The 17223-nt window shown below is 39.4% G+C and overlaps 1 protein-coding gene across 9 annotated transcripts in view; it reads left to right on the forward strand.

Annotated features, from left to right (window-relative positions):
* Nucleotides 1-14597, forward strand: part of LOC129397131 (ranBP2-like and GRIP domain-containing protein 4) — an 81568-nt gene extending 66971 nt beyond the window's left edge. For 6 of the 9 annotated variants that reach the window (XM_063594768.1, XM_063594767.1, XM_055107604.1 and 3 more), the window contains 3 exons: nucleotides 2042-2181; nucleotides 4740-4941; nucleotides 12774-14597. In XM_063594768.1, coding sequence (XP_063450838.1) covers nucleotides 2042-2181; nucleotides 4740-4941; nucleotides 12774-12808 — 377 coding nt within the window. In that variant the 3' untranslated portion in view covers nucleotides 12809-14597. The other 3 variants (XR_008624308.2, XR_010109245.1, XM_063594769.1) reach the window with 3 other exon arrangements.
* The last annotated feature ends 2626 nt before the right edge of the window (nucleotides 14598-17223 follow it).

Raw genomic sequence — 17223 nt, forward strand, 5'->3', positions numbered from 1 at the left:
CAGCCTCCCCAGCAGCTGGGATTACAGGCACCTGCCACCGTGCCTGGCTAATTTTTGTGTTTTTAGTAGAGATAGGGTTTCACCATCTTGGCCAGGCTGGTCTTGAACTTGCTGACCTCGTGATCCACCCACCTTAGCCTCCCAAACTGCTAGGATTACAGATTTGAGCCACCATGCCCGGCCTTGATGACTAAATTTTAAGAAATGTTTTAGCAATTCTTCATACACCTTTCACTTATCTTATAGTTACTTAATTCCTCTACTCTTATCATTTGATATTTTCATTTTATTGTGTATCTCTGTAAGGCTGAATCAATAGATTTTGAACAATCTCACACTTAACCTTTTAAAAAAATCTAATAGGCCCAGTTTCCTCTCAACAATCTTTGAAGAACCTTGGAGAAAGGAGAACACAGACCTCCCGCTTCTAGACATGCACACTGTAACCCGGGAAGAGGGAGAAGGCACGGAGACAACTGATACGGAGTCTGTGTCTTCCGCCAGCACATACACACAGTCTTTAGAGCAGCTGCTTAATTCTCCCGAAACTAAACTTGGTCTGTTACTCTGTCTAAATATGTTCTTCTTCTTTAATTTCACAGTCTTATTTAATTACTATTACTCTAAGGTACATATGCTTTTTTGGGCTGCTCCAATAAAATTTCATTCAATATTCCACTACCTGTTTGTATTAGGGTTCTCTAGAGGGACAGGGCTAATTGGATGGTTGGATGGATGGATGGGATGGATGGATGGATGCTTATTAAGTATTACCTTACACGATCACTAGGCCATCTGCAGACTGAGGAGCAACGAGAGCCAGTCCAAGTTCCAAAACTGAAGAACTAGGAGTCTGATGTTCAAGGGCAGGAAGCATCCAGCACAGGAGAAAGATGTAGGTTGGGAGACTAGGCCAGTCTCGCCTTTTCAGGTTTTTCTGCCTGCTTTATATTCGCTGGCAGCTGATTAGATGGCACCTACCAGATTAAGGGTGGGTCTGCCTTCCCCAGCCCACTGACTCAAATGTTAATCTCCTTTGGCAACACCCTCACAGACAACACTCAGGATTAATACTTTGCATCCTTTAATCCAATCAAGTTGACACCCAGTATTAACCATCACACTGTCCAAATGGAAAAATTATTAAACAAATCTTTTTTAAAATAAAATGCTAGCTCTTGCCCTAGGCTTGAACCATAAATAAGTGGTGGGAAGTTTATAGTCACAAATAGGTGGTGGGTATTAGAAAGCAGGATAAACTATCCTCTCACCCTTCCAAGAAACTGACAGTTTCAGTTTATTCCTCTTGATGAAGTAATGCTAAATTTTTGTAGTGATGTTTTGGTATATTTTATTACTTGTAATTAATATTACTGTTCAAAATTTAGGGGGAATCTGTCATCTTCCTGAAACTTCAGAATCACCTGGAGTAAGGGTCATTTGTGTTCATGGTCACTGACCACGTGGGGTAGAAACTGCAAGTCATGGTTCCTTCAGGCAAAGTTAATAGTGGTGACATGGAGGCATCATGATAGAGCAGCAGACTCCAGAAGCCAATTTGACTTTGTGATTTCTGAAAAAATTACCTGTCAACTGTGAGCCTGTTTCATCGTCTGTAAAGTTTGAATAATGATACCTACCCTGCCTGATAGAAGATTCTTATGAGGGAACACGATACGTGACCAGTAAATGTTAATGCTTTCCTTATACGTGAAATGACATAAAATCTTGGAATATTAATAAATGGGAAGAAGACGTGTAATAAAACTGTCTATAAACACAATTCTGACAAATTTCAGAACTGGGACTCATAGGGCTTTATTCAGTTAGATGACATGCTTTACAACAGAGATACTGTTTTATTTGTGTCACCTACAACATATAATCTGTTGATTGAGGTATGCTGAATAGATGAATGGCAAAGAAAGCAGACCTATAAAATATCACATAGTAAGATATTTATATTTAGATTTTTATTATTTAGAATCTTCATCTGTAATGTATGATTTTGAAAATTAATTCTTGGAACAACATCTTGCAGAGCCTCCATTATGGCATGCTGAATTTACCAAAGAAGAATTGGTTCAGAAGCTCAGTTCCATCACAAAAAGTGCAGATCACTTAAACGGCCTGCTTCGGGAAACAGAGGCAACCAATGCAGTCCTTATAGAGCAAATTAAGGTGAGATCAGAAAACCTGGCCACCGTGAAAACTGCCAGTTTGGTTTTCTGGACCCTCCATACACATGCACCCAAGTTTAAAAATTCACATTGCAGATGCATCTATAACATCTTGATCTTTATATTAGATTCCTGATGGTGAGAAATATTGCCTTTTTTTTTTTTTTTTTGAGACAGTCTTGCTCTGTCACCCAGGCTGGAGTGCAGTGGCACGATCTCGGCTCACTGCAAGCTCCATCTCCCAGGTTCACGCCATTCTCCTGCCTCAGCCTCCCGAGTAGCTGGGACTACAGGTGCCCGCCAACATGCCTGGCTAATTTCTTTGTATTTTTAGTAGAGACAGGGTTTACCATGTTAGCCAGGATGGTCTCGATCTGACCTCGTGATCCACCTGCCTTGGCCTCCCAAAGTGCGGGTATTACAGGTGTGAGCCACCGCATCCAGCCAAAATACTTCTTTTACACCTATTACATAAAGATTATTTCTTAATTCCTACTTTTCCTAAGAAACCCTAATAGATTTAGAAACTAGAGAGATGTTCACAAATCATTGTTCACATATGCTTAAATAAAAAATGGGTGTGAGTCTTTGAATTCTAAAGATAACCAGTGAATTTAAATTATTCAACTGATATTTATAGTACTGAACTACTAAACAGTTTTCAGGTGGAGATGGCAAAGTGGCATGGGAAGTTTTTCCTGTTTAAAGTAGACACCAGAAACATCTAGGAATGTTGCAGAACAGTTGAGGATTACTCAAATGAGGTATTTCCACCCTGGCTCACTGATAAATCACCCCTCAGAATATAGTCATACTGCTTATTGAGGAGTTCTTATGACCCAGGCCCTGGGCTCTACGTACATTATTTAATCTCATAACTGGTTGAGAGAAAAATTGAAGCTGGTAAATGGTGGAACAAAATTCAAACTCATAGCTGTCTGAAAAGTACATGCTTTTCCCCTGTACTTTGCTGCTCCTAATAGATCTGTCCTGCCACTGTGCAAGGCCACTAGCTATCCTTGTCAGATTATTTTAAAGCCGAATTCAGTTATTTTCAGTAAATTGTATATATCATGACATTCCACCATTAAATACTTCAGTATGCATCTCTATAAAATAACATTTTCCCACTAATAAAAACATTATCATAGCTAACAAATCACTAACTAGCCCAGTAAACCTAAATGACTTATTTAAATGTTATATTTTCTTTTTTTTTTTTTTTGAGACAGTCTCGCTCTGTCACCAGGTTTGGAGTGCAGTGGTGCAATCTCAGCTCACTGCAATCTCCACCTCCCAGGTTCAAGCGATTCCCCTGCCTCAGCCTCCCGAGTAGCTGGGACTGCAGGCACGCACCACCATGCCTGGCTAATTTTTTTTATTTTACTAGAGACACGGTTTCACCATGTTGGCCAGGACGGTCTGAATCTCCTGACCTCGTGATCTGCCTGCCTCAGCCTCCCAAAGTGTTGGGATTACAGGCATGAGCCACCACGCCTGGCCAAATGTTATATTTTCATAAATTTATACTCTCTTCATGATTTCTTCATCTTCTTTATTGTCACTTTTTTAAATGGTCCTAGGTTTGAGGACAAAGTTCGCTAACTTTCTTGCCTAACCTAAAATGAAAATATACTAAAAGCTATGGCTTGGTTTCAACCTGGAAATCTTCCTCAAAGACTTGAACATGATATTACCTTTTTTATATCGTTCTTTGCCTCATTTCTCTGATAGTGTTTTACATTGTCTTATATTCCTGAATTTTCACTGTGTCTGAACTTTTGATTAAGTGCCATTCACTGTGGATGTCTTAACTGCCTGGGACTTTAGGAACAGCGTAGGGGCAGAGGGTTAGTGGAGGCTACCGATGTTCCCCTCAGCCCATTTTCAGAGCCCCATGCCATACTGGCTTAGTTTCTATCGAAAGTAGAAGGCAGAGGGAACATCTTGGTACCAACCCATGGCTCCAGTTAGTTGCTCCTCATGGAGACGTTCCATCAGTTCCCCAGCTTTCACCTCCATTTCCATGATACCCTGTGCTTCTGAGACAAGAACTCCAGTATTTACACAGGATGCATCCTCTCCTCTTGTCAGTGATACTTGGTAAGCTGCTGGACTGACTCATTTCCACCTCTTCATCTGTTTCTCGTGAGAATTTCTTGATGTGTCTCATCTACTTTTTCTCCTCTTGTATTAGCTTGTTGCTTTTCTACTTCACCCCTCTTCCTTCCAACCCCAAATAGCTTAGGACAATGGAGTCATATAGCCCAACACTTGGTTCATATGCAGCAATCCACTTTCTAGGCAAATGCAGCTTTGAAATTATCTCATAGTTGGAGTTCCGGTTTTCATGTCAAATGGATTTTATATGGTGATGTCATAAACTCCTTTGAAATGCTTCACATGCAGCTGCTGTAGTTAACTGAATTCCTTCCTTTATTGCCATATGGAGGGAAGGGGGAAATTTGGGGGGAAGAGAAGAAAAATACATGAGTTCAGTCTGCCATATTTAATCAGAAGCTCCTAAAGCCCATTTTTAACTCATTTCTCTGACACCAGCTTCTCAAAAGTGAAATAAGAAGATTGGAGAGGAATCAAGAGCAAGACGAGTCTGCAGCTAACGTGGAACACTTGAAGAACGTCTTGCTGCAGTTCATTTTCTTGAAGCCAGGTAGTGAAAGAGAGAGACTTCTTCCTGTTATAAATACGATGTTGCAGCTCAGCCCTGAAGAAAAGGGAAAACTTGCTGCGGTTGCTCAAGGTGGGTAAAAGGAGAGTCTCAGAACTTCTGACTTCTAACTTAAACTAAACAGCCTGGTGGTTGAGAAGTTGTCTGTATGTGTAACTTTTCAATTTTGCTCATTTGAATTGGGTCTGTCATATGAGTAGGCCGTGACTAGATTTGAAAAGCTGACTTTTTAACATCTTGAGGCAACTGTAGTACATTTATATAATTTTAACGTTCAGCAAAATACAATAAGTGCTTAGCTTGATCTTCTAGCTCTTTGAAAATTGGATTTTTATCCTGGTGTTGAGTTCTGGTGTTCAGCTGAACGTGGTTTTGTTTTAAATTCTACTTTTTAAAAAACATTTATTAGCTTGTTCCTTTTCTACTTCACCCCTCTTCCTTCCTCCAACCCCAAATAGCCTAAGACAATGGAGTCATATAGCCCAACACTTGGTCTATATACAGCAGTCCACTTTCTAGGCAAATGCAGTTTTAAAACTGTGCCATAGGCCAGGCACCGGTGGTTCATGCCTATAATCCCACCACTTTGGGAGGCCGAGGCAGGCGGATCACAAGATCAAGATACTGAGACCATCCTGGCCAACATGGTGAAATCTCATCTCTACTAAAAATACAAAAATTAGCTGGACGTGGTGGCATGCACCTGTAGTCCCAGCTACTCAGGAGGCTGAGGCAGGAGAGTTGCTTGAACTCACGAGGCGGAGGTTGCAGTGATCTGTCACGCCACTGTACTCCAGCCTGATGGCAGAGCGAGACTCCATCTCAAAAAAAAAAAAAAAAACTATGATGTAGTTAGAGTTTGTTTCCATGTCAGATGGATTTAATACTGTGATGTCATTAACTTCTTTGAAATGCTTCATATACAACTGCTATAGTTAACTGAATTCAAGCTGCATCTTAAGAATTATGGTTTCATTTTTGTTTTAGTTTTAAATTACTTTTATTTTTGACATTTACAAGCACAAGGAAGACGCTATAATCTCTCTTGAGTTGTCACCCATCTCTAACAGTTTTCAACTCATGGACAATCTTTTGGCGTAAATAGGGGAGAATTAGAGACTTAAATCCCACACATCATTTCTTTCCTCAGTGAATAATTCAATGTTTATTGGATTTCTCTGTCACCTATACCTAGTTTATGTTCATTTTGCCTGTGTTATTGTGAATGTCTTTTTATAGTATCCTAAATAGGGCTCATATATTGCATTTGGTTGATGTTCCTTAAGCTTTATTTTGTTGTTGTGTTTTTGTTTGTTTGAGACGTAGTGTTGCTCTGTCACCCTGGCTGGAGTGCAGTGGTCCGATCATGGCTCACTGCAACCTCCGCCTCCCGGATTCAAGCGATTCTCCTGTGTCAGCCTCCCAAGTAGCTGGGACTACAGATGCACGCCAGCTAATTTTTCTATTTTTAGTAGAGACGAGGTTTCACCATGTTGGCCAGGATGGTCTCAATCTCCTGACCTTGTGATCTGCCCGCCTTGGCCTCCCAAAGTGCTGGGATTACAGGTGTGAGCCACCACGCCCGGCCATTTTGTTGTTTTTTTATCTATAACAATTATATATATAAGTATATTTTTAATGTGCCACTTATTAATTGAAGAAAGTGGTCATTTATGCTATAGCAGTCCTATATTTGGGTTTTAATCATTACAGGGTAACACTGAGCTTGTTCCAATTGCCTATAAATAGGAAGATCCAGGTGCAATTGGGTGGGATGGTGGACAAAAATACATCATAGATGGTATTGTGTGCTTTCTAAGACATCAGGAGGCCCAGAATGTCCAGACATCTTACTTTTGACTGATTGACCTTATCTAGTTGGTGCTCTTTAACATGTTCCCCATCCCCTGTAAATCCTAATAACTAAACTGATAAGAGTCATCCTCAAAATTGAGCAGGCATCTGAATCATCTGGTATACTTACTAAAATTCCAATTGCTGGTCCCCAATTTCTGACCCAAGATTCTGCATTTTTAGCAATTTGTTGCTGATACTTCTGGTCTGGGGCCCATACCTTGAGAACCCCTGGTCTAGAAGCCTGATAAAATTCAGGCTTAATTTTTTTTACAGACATACTTCATAAGTAGTATTGATAGTTTCTTTGAACCTGGTTTTTAATAATCTTTCTAATGATGAAGGAGGAATGTTCTCAATACTGACAGTAATCTCAGTTCTTCAAACTATAGGATAGGTTTCTATAGCCACAATAGTATTTTTGTCACAAGGGCCCAAATAAGAATACATCATGTATATTTTTAGTACTTATTCAAATTACAAATTCACTGTCTTTAATTTATTCTAACAAAAGTAAGCCTAATTTTATAGTTATAAAAAAGAAGAAATCTACTTCTAGTCACCTAAGAGTAAAACTGCCCCTATAAAAAACAAGACAGAAATCTCAAAATTATAACTAATTTTATAGTTATAAAATTAACCAGGACTTTAAGAACGTTTGCATTTTAAAATTAAAGTTTTCAATAGTTTTCAATATAACAATGATACTATCTCAAAATACTCAGCATGTCTAACAGGCCTCTTTTAAAAGCTCAGCATGTTTAATGTAGATGTTGCTAACGTCCAGGTGGCTCCTATAAGTTAAGGGTCCATTGATTTAGAAGTTCTAAAAGAGACTAACCTAAGGGATACCAATAACAGATATTTTTAAAGAATTTCATAGAGGAGATACACATTAGAAACCCAGAACTCTAAGATGTGCATTTGCTAAGTCCTGTAAACAGACAGGAAAACACATTTACATTAGTTTGCCCTTTAAAGATTATTTCCTACTTGTCTCTTATCAATGTGAGTACATAAAAGAGACCTTATTACAATTAAAAACAATGATGGTTTAGCAGCAGATTTAGATACCTTACATTCTCTCTTTAAGAGAGAGAATGTAAGGCCTGGCGCGGTGGCTCACACCTGTAATCCAGCACTTTGGCAGGCCGAGGAGGGTAGATCACATGAGGTCAGGAGTTCGAGACCAGCCTGGCCAACATGGTGAAACCCCGTCTCTACTCAGAATACAAAAATTAGCCGGGCGTGGTGGCGCATGCCTGTAATCCCAGCTACTTGGGAGGCTGAGGTAGGAGAACTGCTTGAACCCAGGAGGCAGAGGTTGCAGTGAGCCGAGATGGTGCCATTGCACTCCAGCCCGAGCAACAAGAGCAAAACTCCTATCTCAAAAAAAAAAAAAAAAAAAAAGAATGTAAACTACAAGATGGTTCAAAAGAAATTACACAGAATTCAGCATGGGAGAAACAAAAAACAATAGTGGGAAAAGACATCAAACATGTTTTTACTAATCGAAGTTCTAAAAGGAGAGACAAGAATACAGCACAGATAATATATGAAGAGAATGGCTGGAAATCTTTCAGAACTGTTGAAGGATATCTATCCACAGATTCAAAAACCCAATAAAATCTCAAGCAGTATTAAAAAAAAAAAGAAGAAATCTACTTTTAGTCACATAAGAGTAAAACTGCCCCTAAAAAAGACAGAGAGAAATCTCAAAAGCAGCCAGAGAAAGAAGACACATTGCCTCACAATAGACTTCTCAACAGCATTGGTGTAATACTATCTCATGTACTAAAAGAAATAACTGCCAACCTTTTATATTTTCCAAGATCTCTTCTGGAAAACAAAAACTTTAAGAATCTGCCTTCACTGAAAATTCTTAATGATGTACTTCAAGCAAAAAGAAAATTTCCTAGGTAAAAGGTCTAAGATGCCAGAAAGAAAGACATGCAAAGGAAACTTACCACCATATTACAGATATGGACTGTCAGTCTGACTGGTCACACTAGGGGCATTTTGTTACCAAGGCCTTGAAAATAATAACCAACACTGCATACATGAGGGATGCCAGAAGAAAGGTCTGAGAGCCACTCTTCCTGGCACTGAAGGAAACAGGGCCCATCAGAGCAAACAAGTACCTTTTGCCTCTCTCATCTCCTTGGAAGCAAATGTTTATAATCTCTGGTTTTGTCTAAAGTTTATAACAGTATTTTTCATTCAGGTTGCTACCTATTAGTGGATGGTGAAATTAATTTGGTGGATCACATTCAGAATATTTTTTTTTAAATCAAAAGAATACAAGCTGGGCTCAGTGACTCACACCTGTAAGCCCAACAGTTTGGGAAGACCAGGCAGGAGGATTGCTTGAGAACAGGAGTTCAGAATCAGCCTGGGCAACATGGCGAGACCCTATGTCTACAAAAATTTTAAAATATGCCAGATCTGGTGGCATGTGCCCATAGTCCTAGCTACTCGGGAGGCTAAGGCAGCAGGATTGTTTGTTATAAGGAGTTCGAGGCTGCAGTCAAACTTCTGGTCGAAATCCTGGTCACGCCACTGCATTTCAGCCTGGGCAACAGAGTAAAACCCCATCTTTAAAAAAAATTAAGAAATAAAAATAATATGTGAAACATTAGAATATGTTGAATCTGGTAAGGATAAGCAATTATTTCTTGAAACTCTACATATATACATGAGTGTTGGTAAATACCTGACTGTATCATCAGCTCTAGATATAAAATGTTTATGATGTTGGCTGTGAGTTAATGAGGAATAGTTTTCCTTTCTGTGGGTTTGGGTGTATTTGGGAAACATTAGCTTAGGGGGTAAAGTAGGTTACCCAACTCTGAAAAGCAGCATCAAAATCTTTATAATAAACACATATTAGGGGCCCAACTTAAATTTCAAGCAGATGTCATGAGCTGCTCAGAGTAGCGTGTTACAACTCTGCGTTATAAGGTAAAATGACTTAGAGTGTAGCAGTAGTCCCCAAACAATGTCAAATAGACAGTGGTAAGTATAGATTGCTCTTCTCCTTGCATCACAAATGTTAATTCACCCTGCCCCCACACGCATTAAAACTCAGCATATTTCACAAATTGAGTGTTTCATTTCTATTCGAGATAGACTTATGGTAAGTCAGCTTTGCTCCCCAAATAAGTTAGCCATATAGTACTTCTATATGCAAAATTTGAATCTCAATTTTACTACTCAAGCCGGAAGTAAAAGTCATTTTTCTATATCTTCTTTGCTCCCAGACTGGGTTACAGTTTACAGATCTGAATATTGTCACTTGTACACCATACATACACAGAGGTCTAAAACTCTCTACAAGTAAATAAAGAAAAAAAGCCCAGCAACCCAATAGGAAAATAGGCCAAGCCTGTTATAGGCTTTTTGATCATCTCCAGACTGGCAGGAAGAGAATGCATACTCACACTGTAAGTGCCTGATTTGATTTGCAGAGGATATAGAACCTTATCAGAAAACAGCCTTCCAAGGCAAGAGCAAATGCACCCTATCTAAGCACAGCTTTTCTCCAATTCTTATTTACCTAAGGAGATGAATAGCTGCCAGGAACATTGTTTGCACAAGGGCAGGAGCCTGCCAGATCTGAGAACACAGCAAAATTTTTATTTTGTCAAAAATCTTATATTCAGCTTACACCATTCATTTCAGGTGAACATACAACAGTCTGCATTTCAGTTTAGGGAAATGTTTACAGTCGTCTGGTTCTCTTTATTCTTGGGAACAAGGTTACCTCACTTGGAACACATAACCAGTGCCAAGTTGTCCATCCCTAAGCAATATCGCTTCCTCCTACTTTCTAGAAGTTCTTCAGATTGTGGAAGACAGACTTTTCAGAATTCTTTGCCCTCATTCCCTCCTCCAGAAATGCATGCCTTTGTATAATCTCTTCCCCTTGAGAGCCAGTAGGCTAACCTAATGAGTTATTTTTAACCAGTAGAATACAGCAAGAATGATAGATTACAAGAGATTGTGGCTTCTATCTTGCTAGCGGACTCTCTCTGTCTTCTCTGCTTGCACACTTTGTTGAAGCAAGCTACCATCCCAGAGGCAAGGAACACAGGCCATCAGTTTAGCAGCCTTGAGGAACTAAATTCTTCCAACTACCACATAAGTTTGGAAGTAGATTCTTCTCCAGTCCAGCCTTCAGATGAGACCCCAGCCATGCCAACATCTTGATTGCAGCCCTGTGAGAGACCTTGAAATAGAACCATTTCTGATCTCCTGACCCACAGAAACTGTGAAATAAATATGTGTTAAGGTACTAAGTTTGTAGTAATTTGTTACGCAGCAGATTGTAAATAACACGCAGATAAAACCAGACAGAACAGAAAAATAAAATGGCTTTAACTCTAGAAAGTTTCCCCATGTAAAATTTTGAAAATGCTACTCTGCCTAAGGTCAAACTGTCATACATATATATGTATGAAAACACAGAAAGGTGTCTGGAAGGGTAATACCAAATTAAATCTTTATCCAAGAGGAATGAAAACCAGTATTCACACAAAAACCTATGCACAAACCTTGTGAATATATTAAAAACCAGTGAATTATGCACTTTAAAAAGGTGAATTATGTGGTATATGAATTATATCTCCAAAACATTTAATTAAAAACCTGTACACAATTATTCATAGAAACTTTCTTTAAAATTGCTAAAAACAAGGAAGATCTCAGTTATCCTTCAACTGGCAAATGAATAAACAAACTGGTACAGCCATGCAATTGAATACTGCTCAGCAATAAAAAAGAATGCACTGCCAGTTCAGCAACATGGATAATTCTCAAATGCATTATGCCAGTTGACAGAGGTCAGACTCAAAATACTGTGTACAGTGTGATTCTACTTATATGACACTCTGAAAAAAGCAGAACTATAAGGACAGAAAACAGGTTAGTGGTTGCCAAGGAGTGGGAGAAGCAGCCAGGGAGAACTTTGAGGAGGTAAAAATGTGCCAGGCCTTGGTCGGTGGTGGTACATAACTGTGCATTTGTCAAGACTCAGTGCTATATGCTGAAAAGGGCAGGTTTTACTATAAGTAACTTGTACCTCAATAAACATGATTTTTAAATGATTAAAACTTTGGTTTTTGTTTGTTTTGGTTCAGTTTTAAGGTTTACCATAAATCTATTGGTTTTAGATTCTAAGTTGTATATAAGCTTCTGTTTTAAAAGAATTTTTTTTAAAATCCTCTTATCGTCAATAATATTTAGTTGTGCTGGAAATTTTATTTTGGAATTGTTTAATAGAGAAAGATAATAAATAATGTTCAAGAACAGACATTGATTCATAACATCAAAGTATATTGTGAGAAGATGGTATTTCAGAATAGAGGAAGAATTTCTTATGTGCTGGTAAGATTGTTTGTAGATAATCATTTCTGCATAATTTTCATAGCTGGATTGCTTTAATAAAGCCATTTAAAGGTTAAGTTCTAGATTGCTTCATGTTGCTTATCAATGTTTTAAAGCTAAAATAGAAAATTAGCTGTTAAGTTGGCTCAACCGGAAATTCAGTATATCCTTTAAAAAGAGAAATTTAGTAAGCAGTGTGTCTAAAGAATGACATATGGTTGGGTACAGTGGCTCGTGACTGCAATCCCAACACTGTGAGGCTGAAGTGGGAGGATCACTTGAGCCCAGGAATTTGAGACCAGCCTGGAAAACAGTGAGACCTACATCTCTACAAAAAAACAAAAAATTACCCAGGCATGGTGGTACACACCTTGTGGTCCCAGTTGCTTGGGAGGCTGAGGTGGGAGAATCACTTGAGCCTGGGAGATCAAGGCTGCATTGAAGTCTCATCACGCCACTGCACTCAAGCCTGGGTGACAGAGCAAGACCCTATCTCAAAAAAAAAAAAAAAAAAAGAACCCCCCCCCCACCAAAAAAGGCATGTGATCAGTAAAAAAGACATTATTTGCTTATATTGTAGAGTGGTTCTAAAATATAGATTTTTACATTGAGAAATTTTAATACTCTCTTTTTTCTTTTTTTTTTCTTTGTTTTACTTTCCAAAGATGAGGAAGAAAATGCTTCCCGTTATTCTGGATGAGCATCCTATCTTCGTAGTTGGTTTGGACTTCCAATAGGTTGATGGAAGGAATACTGTTATTAACCAAATAGAATCTGTTTACAAAAATGGTTCGTGTGTGTTATCATCATTCTTTTGTCAAAAAGTGTGTATATATGTTTGCATTTACATATATTTGTACATCTGTATGACAGATGTATTTTAAAAGTTTCAACTTGAAGTAAAAGTACAACAGCTTGAAGTGTTGATACCAGGCCACAGCCCTCTAACTCATGTGATCTCCCATGCATGCTGCCAGAATAAAACCACCAGGAATGAATTCACTCCCCACTTCTCTGGAACCTCAGGACCCGCGCATTTCTCAGCAGTACTGTGAATTTTGAAGTTAAACTAAATTTTGGTACCATACCAACTGGAATTTAGGCTTTAAAAATAATGTTTCAAGGCCAGGTGTGGTGATTCATGCCTGAAATCCCACTACTTTGGGAGGCTGAGGCTGGAGAATCGCTTGAGGCTAGTGAGCTGTGATTGTACCACTGCACTCCAGCTCGGGGAACAGAGCGAGACCTTGTCTCTAAAAATAATAATAGTAATAAAAATAACGTTTTATGACTATTTATTGCAAGGTCAGATTTACAGATTGTTATAAATTGTTGAGAAATTTTTGTGATTAGAATATGAAGGAAAAAGCTTTGTTGGTAAAAGTGACATGTTAAGGGGCTATGAAGTAAATATGCTGCAGTGAATTATGCTAAGTTAAAATACAGTTTAGTTATTTGCTTTAAAATAAACTCCTTTTATTCTTTAAAGTATACTATCTCAAAACTCATTATGTTGTCAGAGCCCTAGAGCTGGCTAGTGTAACGCTGACTATGAATAGGTGGGCCCACCACTTGAGTTGAGGTGATTTCATGGTGTCTTTCCAGGCTCTTGATAGGGTGTCACTGCATGCAAGCCATGAATCTGTTTTGAAAATCCTCTCCATTTTCCCAAATAAAAACCTATCCTAACAGTGACTATATCACTCAGCATTGGATCTAAATATAAAACTGGTGCTTTCAGTGTTTTTGGCAGATAGTGTTCCATAAGCTTTCCATCAGAAGGGATTTTAGACACCTTAGAGGTCCGTGCTACATCTTCACAGTTCCTCCGAATAACCTTAGGTGGTAGTGTTACTTGCCTTTGACACCTGTGCATATGTTTTAATGACTAGCTCCAAACTGTGTTGTTCTTAAATCAAAAATTGGATAATTTTTAATGTTTATGTATTAATCACACAGTATGCTCTCTGAAGTTCTCTTAAGCCTTCAGTTTATACTCTTAATTTTCTTTCTGAGCTGGGGAACTGACTTTGCACTTTGGTTACACAGAACATTGGTTTCCAATTTAGTTTAACTGAAATTTGCTGCTGATATGTTGAGTTTGTTCTTTAAAAAATATCTCCTATATCTCATCTTTCCTCCTTAGAAGAACAGACCTAACTAGCGAATGTATGAATGAAAAAGCATCTATTTCAGAGCCGACATGAAGAGTTCAGTTTTTTTACTTTATAAACTGTGAATATGAGTATGCCAGCTGCATACGATGTAACTAATCATATTTAAATATATTTCACTTTGATTTTAGACCTTGTGAAGTCTGTATAAACTTGTTTTGAAATACAGTCTCCACTTACGAATGTCATAACAAAATACTTTTTTGCATGATAAAAAATTACTTTGATTACAAAAGGCATATTCTTTCATGGTTTCTGCAATGAGAGGAAGTGTAGTGATTATTTTAATATTTCTATTAAATATGTTTAACTGTATATTTTTATGGCTGCTCTTTTATGTTACCCACTGTCTCTTTGGGGTTGTTAATTGGTTTCTGAAAGGGAACTTCAAACTCCTTTACTACTGGCCTTCCATGGTTGGTCCCTATTAGGTTGTTGAGAGAATGTCGACCAACTCTTTGATACCCGCCAGGTAGACCGTAGTACCTGCCATGTCTGATACCCTGCATCCAGCTAAAACCAGAAACAGCGCTGGGCCTCCCTGTGGACAAGACATTGGTTTGACCAGAAGCAGATGTCTGGCTAAGGCTGCCAACCAAAGGGTGGCCTTAGATGAAGGGCTTTGTTCAGTTAGGGGCAGAGGTCATTAATTTTTTTTTTTTTTTTTTTGAGACAGAGTCTTGCTCTGTCACCCAGACGTGAGTGCAATGGCGTGATCTCGGCTCACTGCAAGCTCTGCCTCCCAGGTTCACGCCATTCTCCTGCCTCAGTCTCCTAAGTAGCTGGGACTACAGGCGCCCGCCACCATGCCCGGCTAATTTTTTGTATTTTTAGTAGAGACGGGGTTTCACCGTGTTAGCCTGGATGGTCTCGATCTCCTGGAGGTAATTGATTTCTTTGGATGTTTGGACTAGGAGATGGGGAGAGACAGAGCAGAAAGAGAAACACAGATGCCACAAGGAGGAGGAACAGAGCTAACCCTGGATAGGACTGGACACAGAAGCCAGACCAAGAGAGGCATCTAGTGAGAAGCAGCTCTTCAGCCCTGGGCCTGGTGCACACATCACTCCTTGGTTTCTAAGAACCAAATTTGGCCCAGCACAGTGGCTCATGCCTGTAATCCCAGCACTTTGGGAGGCCAAAGCGGGTAGATCATGAGGTCAAGAGATCAAGACCATCCTGGCCAACATGGTGAAACCCCGTCTCTACTAAAAACACACAAAAAATCAGCTGGGCATGGTGGCGTGCACCTGTAGTCCTAGCTACTTGGGAGGCTGAGGCAGGAGAATCACTTGAACCCAGGTGGCAGAGTCCAGTGAGCTGAGATCACACTACTGCACTCCAGCCTGGTGACAGAGTGAGACTCTGTCAAAAAAAAATAAAATAAAGCCAAATTCATACAGTCCCTGAGGAGTGGGAACTGATGCACATCTCTTGTATACAATAAGCTATGCTTGTGCTCTGAACCGTGTAAGATTGAGAATTGTATTCCTTTAAAGAAAGTTCAGCAGAACTGTAACTGAATTACTAACAAGGCACTGAGAAGGCATACCGTACTTTGTATTCTTTTTAAAGTCCCTGTTAGGTGGTGATGTAGCTGGAAGTGTATAGTATTGAGGATGTAAAGTTTCCCCTAAAAAATTTTTGGTATTTGGTGAATGGCATAACACATCAAAAAATTGGTTGTATCGTATGATTAAATTGCAATGTGATGATTTCAACTTGGTGGAAGACTTCTACTTTGTCTTGGTATGTGAAAATCCCCTTTGCTTCAAACTTAATACACACCAAGGAAAACAACCTGATACAATTTTGCAAGTGTCTTTGAGCTAATGGTTTTTCATGGGTATTAAAAAGCATTGGGTTATTTATGTATAATTATGTAGAAAGAAAATATTTGTTCCATTCAAGATACGGTTACACGAAAAGGCATCTAGTTGTGACCTTCAAATTATTACTTATATACCTATAGAAAATTCCTATAAATAGGCTGGGTGTGATGGCTCACACCTGTAATCCCGGCACTTAGGGAGGCCAGGGTGGGCAGATCACCTGAGGTCAGGAGTCCAAGACCAGCCTGGCCAATATGGTGAAAACTTGTCTCTACGAAAAATACAAAAATTAGCCAGGCATGTTGGCCCATGCCTGTAGTCCCAGCTACTCAGCCGGCTGAGGTAGGAGAATCGCTTGAACTCGGGAGGGGAGGCTGCAGTCAGCCAAGATCACACACCACTGCACTCCAGCCTGGGCAACAAAGTGAGACCCCCATCTCAAATAAGGAAAGAAAATTCCTATGAAGAAACACTATACCTCTGAGTTTCAATAATAGAGATGATTAACCCAGTTTCCCTGCAAGGATGTGCTCACTGTGAACAGATGTAGTGGTTACCACTCCAGATGTCTGCCTAGCATTTGAGACAACAGTCTCTGTCACCCCTGCCTCTCTCTGGGAACTTCTGCCCCACCACCATACAGAGGGGCAGTAGGCCCAGCCATAATCAACTGAAACAGACACAAAGTTATGACCTGAGCCTAGGCAATTAGGTTTTCTCAGGAATATGGATCTGGGACTAAAGAACTCAGCATCTTCCTGTGACTGGAATTGTAGCATGTAAGTACAGAAGCTTTGGAGTGCCCAGAAAGAGCAGAGAAAGCCAGCCAAGAGAGTGCCAGGTTTAAGTTGACATAAGAGGTCAACAAAATCGTGAAGTGAGTGTTCTGGGGACCTGAGAGTCAAGGGACTGGATTCTGTACAATGTCTCTGCATCATCATAGTAAACTTCCTACACATGCTTTGAAAGTAAATATCAGATAATTTGGAGCACAGTATAATGGTAAAGTATAAACTGTGAACTTACACAAGGACACCACAATTTCTGCCTCACTGACGAATAACTTGGGGCATGTTCTTGACTGCTCTGAGCCCCCATTTCTTTATCTG

Source organism: Pan paniscus, chromosome 12 (genome assembly GCF_029289425.2).
Source record: "Pan paniscus chromosome 12, NHGRI_mPanPan1-v2.0_pri, whole genome shotgun sequence".
NCBI classification, from domain to species: Eukaryota; Metazoa; Chordata; class Mammalia; order Primates; family Hominidae; genus Pan; species Pan paniscus.